Source organism: Mustela nivalis (genome assembly GCF_964662115.1).
Source record: "Mustela nivalis genome assembly, chromosome: 7".
Classification (NCBI taxonomy): Eukaryota; Metazoa; Chordata; class Mammalia; order Carnivora; family Mustelidae; genus Mustela; species Mustela nivalis.
The window spans coordinates 107448256-107456209 of record NC_139026.1 but is presented as its reverse complement, the minus strand read 5'-3'; the positions used below and the strand labels follow the sequence as shown (position 1 = coordinate 107456209).

At 46.5% G+C, this 7954-nt stretch overlaps 1 protein-coding gene across 2 annotated transcripts; it reads left to right on the top strand.

Annotated features, from left to right (window-relative positions):
* On the top strand, window positions 1-7723 carry RHNO1 (RAD9-HUS1-RAD1 interacting nuclear orphan 1). Of its 2 annotated transcripts, none has more exons than XM_082738131.1 (3): window positions 1-134; window positions 4704-4913; window positions 6857-7723. In XM_082738131.1, the coding sequence occupies exons 2-3, from the start codon at window positions 4788-4790 to the stop codon at window positions 7454-7456; spliced, it is 726 nt and encodes a 241-aa protein (XP_082594257.1). In that variant the 5' UTR covers window positions 1-134; window positions 4704-4787; the 3' UTR covers window positions 7457-7723. The 2 variants fall into 2 exon arrangements, with proteins under 2 accessions (XP_082594257.1, XP_082594256.1); XM_082738130.1 differs by having other exon boundaries at window positions 4704-4955.
* The last annotated feature ends 231 nt before the right edge of the window (window positions 7724-7954 follow it).

Here is a 7954-nt window from a genome sequence, read left to right as displayed (position 1 = left end):
TTGAAATTGGCGCCGGCGGAGCGTTGCGGTCACGTGACGGAGCGTCGCCAATCGGCGGCCGTCCTTGTCTCAGCGTTCCGGGCTCGAAAGCCGCTGCGGCCCTGGGGAGCGGCGGCCGGGACGCCGCCGGGCGGGTAAGGCGGGCAGGCGGCCGGCTCGTGGGGAGGGGGGCGGCCGGGGGCGGCCTGGAGGGCGCAGGAGGGGCCCCCGCGGTGGGGGGCGGCCGGGCCGGCGGGGGCGGCGGGGAGACGGCGCTGCCTGGGCCGGGGCCCTCAGCCTGCGCTCCCTCGCGCGTTCCGGGTCGCTGTCCTGCGCCCGCCCCCCGGCGCCACTCTTCCCGCCTCTCTCGCGGTCCTCCGGCCCTTTCAAAGCCTCCCGGGTTTGACTTCCCTCCTGGGGGGAAACGACTCCTTGCCCTGCCGACGAACAATCGTCTGGCCGCCTCGACTAGTCAACCGGCGTGTCATCTTGTTTAAGCTTCCTCCATCTTAAAGAAAACTCCAGGCCATGATAATACTTGATTAACTTGGGCGACACATTTTGTTGAGCACCTACTATGTGCCAGGCCCAGCTAGGATAACAGTGGTAGTAGGGGAGGTTCTTTCCTTACCCCGTATACAGTCTGACGGGAAGATAGGAGACAACAGCCATTTCTGAAGAATCGAATTAAGCAAGAGGAGAATTATAGCTGTGAAGGGATAAATTAGAGAGGTCATTGATGACTGAGTATCTACGATAAGATTTTGCCTTCGGTAGGTCAGGAAAGGATTTTCTGAGCTTTTCTGAGATGGTGTGCAAAGGCTGTGTGGCAGGAAGAAAATTGGGGGTGTACAAAGACTGAAGAATAGCGCAGGAGCCAGGGCTGAGAGACCTGAACAGAGTGTGGTGTGAGACGAAGCTGGAGCTCGAGGAAATAGGATCTTAGCCATAACTGAGGGAATTTGGGCCTTATCCAGAAATCAGAAATTTTAAGCTGTGAGTCAAGATCAGATTTGCATTTTTAAAAGCTTCCCCTGCAGGGGGTGCTGGAGTGGATTAGGGTAGACCCATTTAGGCTACTGCAGTACTCCAGATCAGGACTGTTGGAACTTCAAAGGTGGTGGGGAGAGAAAGAGCAATGAGTGAGAGGCAAAAGGGGCATTATTGAAGACATGCTTAAGAGGTAAGATTGTCAGGGCTTGATGATGTTGGATGGGGACAGAGGTGGGACAAGTCAAGGTTTCTGGCTGCGTAACTAGGTGAATGATAATACCATACCCCGAGCAAGGGCCTTGGAAGATAATCACCTGAGGAGCGGGTGCAGGGGAGATGATAATTAATTCAGTTTTAAATATATTGAGTTATGGGGCACCTGGGTGGCTCAGTGGGTTAAGCCTCTGCCTTCTGCTCAGGTTGTGATCTCAGGGTCCAGGAATTGAGCCCGGCATTGGGCCCTCTGCTCAGCAGGGAGCCTGTTCCCACCCCCTCTTACTCCCCCCCTCGCCTGTCTCTCTGCCTACTTGTGATGTCCATCTGTCAAATAAAGAAATAAAATCTATAAATTTGTTGAGTTTGAGGGCACCTGGGTGGCTTTGTTAAGTGTCTGCCTTTGGCTTGGGTCTTGATCCTGGGGTACAGGATCGATCCCTTCATCTGACTCCCTGCTCAGCAGGGAGTCTGTAACCTCTCCCGATGCTTGTGTGCTTTCTCTCTCTCTGTCAAATAAGTAAAAAAATAAAACCTTAAAAAGGAAAAAAAAGATATTTAGAGTCAACTGGAAAATTTAAAATATATAAATAAGTTGAATTTCAGCTGTATTTGAGACAGCTAGTTGGTGTCAAGTAGGCAGTGGGTATGTGGGTACTGAGTGTAGAGAATTCTAAGCTGAGCGTATAAATACTTAAGTCATCCACTTGTAGTTGTGAGCCGATAATTGCCTATGAAAGGTGTGTAAAGTAAGAAGAGCTCCAAAACATAGCCAGACGGAAAGGTTTTAGAGAGTAAACAGGACTGACCTGCGACTGTGGCATGAAGAGAATGGATGCAGATATATATAGGTTTGTATGTTCGGTATCTGGAAAGTGAGAGTATTTTCTTTGGTGTCTCTTGCATTCTTTGTGGAGCAGGAAGTAAGGTCATTTGTTAGGAGGGATGGGGAGTTTTAAGGTTTTAAGAAGGTGGAAATATCTTAAGATAATCTGCAGATAATGAGTTGATGAAGGAAACATAGTAGGATTACTGCCGACCAATGTCAGGTCTATTGGAGGCTGGCTAATGTCAACACTTTGACTGGAGTCATTGCTATTGCTGTCCTCTCCCCACGGGACTCCTGCAGCAGCCCTTTAACCGGGCACCTTGCTTCCTTTCTCCACGCCTGCTCTCCCAACCCACCTGTTCTTATAGACTGTCTGAAGCTATCATTGTAAAATATAAATGTCGCTTCCCTGTCCAGAGCCTTGCCGTGGCTTCCTGTCACACCAAGAATAATTAAGTCCAGAGTCCTTCACCTTGCCTGTGAAGCCCTGTGTCACTTGAACTGGTTCTCCTCTTCTCTCCTTTCTTCATTTCAGGTCTTTGCACAAATATCACTTTTTCAGTCGCCCTCCCTGACAACCCTGTCTAAAAGAACAGAGTTGGGTCAACCCCTTATCCTGTTTGGTTTTTCTCCATAGACACTTCCCAGCTAGGATGTAAGCACCATGAGGGCAGGGATTTCATTTTGTTCTCTGGTTTATATTTCCAGCCCCAGGAACAGGGCCTAGCACTGTCAGCACTCAGTAAGTGTTGGTTGAATGGCTGAATGAACAAACAAACAGCTGGGTGTATTACCTGTGTTCTCCCTAAAAATGTTAGTTCCTGAGTTTTGTCCTTTCTTTTTCCTTTACCTGTATGTCTGCTGCCTAGTGACATAAGTAACATAAGACTATGTTACTTTTTATTGTTGACTGACTGAATGAGTCATGAATGTGTGGTGGGACCCATCTGCCCTGTTGGGGGACTTTGCTAGATGCTCAGCTGCACCTCCCATGCAACTCTCTGTTGCATGCAGACTTCTCTCCCACGCTTCCACTGATGAAGCTCTTACTAAAGTCGATCTGGTTACTAGATCTGGCCACTTTTTTCAGACTTTTTATTACTCCATAGGCCTGTTGATCCTGCTTCTGTGTCTAGTCCCCATTTCCACTGACATAGCCCAGATTCAGGCCTGATCATTTCTCACTTAAGTAACCTCCTAAAACCTGACCCCCTACTTCCACAGTACTCCCTCTCCTTCCACACTGTTGCCAGGATGACCTATTTAAAAGACAAAAACAACTAATTATGACATTTATGAAACAATTGAAAATTTGAACAGGTCTAGGTATTTGATAATACATTTTTAAATTTGTCAAAGAGAGCACAAGCAGGGGGAGTGGCAGGCAGAGGAAGAAGCAGGCTCCCCGCTGAGCAAGGAGCCCTATGCGGGACTTGATCCCAGGACCCTGGGGTCATGACCTGAGCCAAAGGTAGAAGCTTAACCCACTGAGCTACCCAGACATCCCTGGATATTTGATAATATTAAGGAATAAATATATACACATACATATATATATATATAAAATTAATGGAGATGATATAATGGTTGGCAATATCATCTTCATAATATAGGAGTAGAGGAAGTGGATGAAGGGTGTGATGGATCCAGATGGCTATGGGTTGATGATCGTTGCAGCTGGGTGATGGGTACATGGGGGCTCATATTATTCATCCTCCTTTTGTGTATGTTCAAAATTATCTGAAGAGAAAGTTAAAAAAAACAAACCAAGTGTGATCACATCGTTCTGCTTGAAAATCCTCAGCAACTACTTAGGCTAGAGTCCAAACACGTATGGCACACCTGCTTTTTCTTTTACTTTTCTTTTTTCTTTTTTCTTTTTTTTTTTTAAGATTTTATTTATTCAGTTGAGAGAGAGAGAGAGGGAGAGAAAGAGAGCACACAAGCAGGGGGAGAGGCAGAGGCAGAAGGAGAAACAGGGTCCCCTCTGAGAGCCAGATGTGGGGTTCGATCCCAGGACCTGGAGATCATGACCTGAGCCGAAGGCAGCCACCTAACCATCTGAGCAACTCCCCGGCACCCCACACCTGCTTCTTCTGACTTGACCCTGACACGGGTCCAGCCTCTGAGGTCTTGCATCTGACTTTGCCTATGCTGTGTCCTGCTTCATGGAGTCTATGATACCTTGAATTCACGGTCTTGTCTCCGGGCCTCTGTATGCGCTGTTCCTCAGCCTGGAGGCTTTCCCTAGCCCTTCTGTACTAGGTCACGTATTACCCTCTGTAGAAGGCCTCCCCCACAGTACGTGGAAGCATTCTTTATCATAATCTTCTGTCTCTCTCTGCTAGCCTCTCAGTTCTTTGAAGACAGGCACAATCTTACCTTTGTGTCCCTACAAGCACTTGGCACTTGATAAATAATCATAGAATCAATGGTTATGCATCTTTAAATTCCCAACACCCAGCATGGCATCCAACACACGCTGGATCAGTGTGCACTGAATGAACGTTGTTGAACGGGAACTCCTGTGTTTTTACTTTGGTGGTCGTAGGGATAGGAAGCTGTGCTCCCTGCAGTGTGGAGGTAGGGGTGGTAGTTGATAGTAGAACTGGTTGACAGAGGATGAGCAAGAGCTGGGGACGTAATCCTCAGAATTGTCCCCCACCTTTTGTTTTTTCCCCCTCTGCAGGCATGGGTTGGAATCGGAGCCTGAACTCCGACCTGACTACAACCAGCATCATGCGGTTACTAACTGCTCTTCATTCACCTATTGATGCCTCCCAGAAAAAAACGCCGACAGCGTTCCCAGAAAGGCCAGCTGCTATTCCAAGAACCACCACTGGAGGGCCCCAAACACCACTATGGCTCTCCCCAGCTTACCATCACCCACACGAGACAGGTGCCCAGCAAGCCCATTGACCATAACACCATCACTTCCTGGGTAGGCCATGGGATTCTTACTTTGACTTTTGCATGGTTAGGCTTTTCAGAATGCTGCCACTTCTGCCCCTTAAGCCAGGGCCTCCAAAGGTTCCTGGAGGCTGGGAAAAGGAGGCAATGTATTCTTTTTGTTATCAGCCATCTTTGTATATTTTCTTTTCTTTTTAAAGATTTTGTTTATTTATTTGACAGAGAGAGAGATCACAAGTAGGCAGAGAGGCAGGCAGAGAGAGGGAATAGGGGAAGCAGGGTCCCCACTGAGCAGAGAGCCTGACCAAGGGGCTTAATCCCAGGACCCTACGACCATGACCTGAGCCAAAGGCAGAGGCTCAATCCACTGAGCCACCCCGGTGCCCTGTATATTTTCTAAGTTCAAGCTGAGGCAAAAGCTGCTTGGAGTAGGAGTCTTTCCCTCCACCTTCTTCTTAAAGAGTTCAGTATAAAAGTTTCATTACCCAGTAGGTCACTGAAGCAGCCAGATAAATGGCAGAATGAGTAAAAAATGAGATTGTTCCCCAAGCTTCACTTGAGAGGTAAACTATTTAACTAGGTATGGTATTTACAGTTTAATAGAGTAAACCTGGGAAAAAACCCACAGAAATGACATGTCATATTTTGACATGACATATTTTGACATATTTCAAGGCTCTAGGAAGAGAATACAGCTACTGTCAGGGCAGTAGTATAGCCAGAGGGCCAGACAAAAGCATAAACTTCACTTAAGAGTACTTAATAAATATAGCTTGTTCAGGATTACTTGGAAGAAACAAATACTTGCTTCAGAATTGTAGAAGAAACTGAAATGTTAGAATCCCGTGGGTGAGGAGTGAACATTTAGAGAACTCTTCATGTGTTGGGTGGTTTTTTTTGTTTTGTTTTGTTTTTAATTAATTAATTAATTAATTAATTTGACAGAGAGAGATCACAAGTAGGTAGAGAGCCAGGCAGAGAGAGAGGAAGGGAAGCAGGCTCCCTGTTGAGCAGAGAGCCCGATGTGGGACTCGATCCCAGGACTCTGAGATCATGACCTGAGCCGAAGGCAGTGGCTTAACCCACTGAGCCACCCAGGCGCCCTGTTGTTTTTTTTTTTTTAAAGAAGAGTTGTGTGGGTTTTTTTTTTTTAAGTTTATGCAGAGAAGCAGGCTTTCCACTGAGAAGAGAGCCTGATGGGGGCTCAATCCTAGGACACTGAGATCATGACCTGCGCCGAAGGCCGAGCCTTAATCCACTGAGCCACCGAGGCACCCCCATGTTTCAGGTCTTAATGCTAGCTGCTTCCCCTACATGATCTCATTTCCTATTCTTGAACTCAGCATTCACTCCACTGGGGGCCTTCTTCGTGCCAGGCACTCTGCCAGGTTAAGGGCATCAAAAGTGAGGAAGATTGCTGGTCTCTATCCTCAAAGTTTAAAGATTGTTAAACAAGTTGTGGTGCTATAAAGTAAAGGAGGCATTGTCCCTTTTCTTTTTTTTTTTTTTTTTTAAAGATTTTATTTATTTATTTGACAGAGAGAGATCACAAGCAGGTAGAGAGGCACACAGAGAGAGAGGAGGAAGCAGGCTCCCTACTGAGCAGAGAGCCTGATGCGGGGCTCGATCCCAGGACCCTGAGATCATGACCTGAGCCGAAGGCAGCGGCTTAACCACTGAGCCACCCAGGCGCCCCAATTGTCCCTTTTCTTAAACACAAGGAAGCGGAAAGCCAGAGAGATCGAATTACTTGCCCAAAGCTCATATCCCTTTATTTTAGTATCCTTTTAGAGGGATATTTTGTTCTGTGGCCATTACTATAGTGGGCCCCCATTTAGAATTCTGGTCCTTTAGTATAGTTTCCACCCTCAGGTTCCTACTTGATAGCTGGCTTGTCTCACTTCTTTTTGGTTTTTGTTTTTGATCCTTAAGGTGTCACCTCAGTTTGATACGACAGCAGAAGGCTGGTTCCCAGTGAACCAGAAGCGTCATCATCGAAACCAGGCAAGACATTCAAGTCGAAAATCCACCACTTCCAAGTTCCCACATCTAACATTTGAGAGTCCGCTGCCTTCCTCCGGTTCAGCCGCACTTGGGATGCCCTTGGCCAGGGAATGCCCTGGTCAGTCAGAAAAGCGCATTTCTGGAAGGTCCTTAGTTCCAGTGCTCAGTCCTCAAAGCTGTGGGGAAGTGTCAGCACACGTGCTTCAAAACTTACCTTACGTATTCATTCCACCTGATATCCAGACCCCAGAGTCATCGTTTGTGAAGGAGGGGCCCGTTTCCCCCAATCAGAGGGAACGTAGCCTTCTGAGCGGCTCCTTCCACACTAGTACTCCCAAGAGCCCAGAGGCTGGGCCTGTTCTAGTTAAAGACACCCCTGAAGAGAAGTATGGGATCAAGGTCACATGGAGGAGACGACGCCACTTGTTTACTTACCTCAGGGAGAGAGGGAAGCTGAACAAAAACCAGTTCCTTGTGAAGAACTCACTGGATTCCTCAGACTCCAGCAGTCTTGAGAAATTTTCATGAAGTTGCTACTTTTCTGGCTCGCAGGAGAGTACATTAGGAGAATAAAATGGAAATAAAACCAATAACCTCAATAGAAAAAAGATGTCTTAACCAAAATTTTGGAGTCATAAGGGAATTCAATTCCCAGATTTGCTTTTTAAAATATCTTTCCCTAGAAAGTTTTTAGTGTCAGAAACAGTTCATATTTTTCTTACATTAACTGTTTAAAATTTTAAAGTATCTTGTAACTATTTAAAATGTATGTAAATAAATGGTTGCAGAAAGGTTTTAGAGACCCCTGCTTCTGATTACCAATCACTCAGCAATATTGCCTTCTCCACAAAAGGTCTGTCTTCATTGTTTTTTAAAAACGACTAATTAATCCTCTAATCACCTCATTCAAACTAATTCATTCCACATTTTTGAGTACAATCTCTGTGTCAGGCTCAGCAGCAGCTTCCTTTATGATATGATGGGTAGGGAAACATTAAAGCAAACTCTGCAACTTTGTAGCTGAGC

Coding starts and splice junctions, on each gene's coding strand:
- RHNO1 (XM_082738130.1), top strand. CDS start 4,788: ATGCCTCCCAGAAAAAAACGCCGACAGCGTTCCCAGAAAGGCCAGCTG. Junction 4,956..6,856: donor ATAACACCATCACTTCCTGG/GTAGGCCATGGG, acceptor TTGATCCTTAAG/GTGTCACCTCAGTTTGATAC.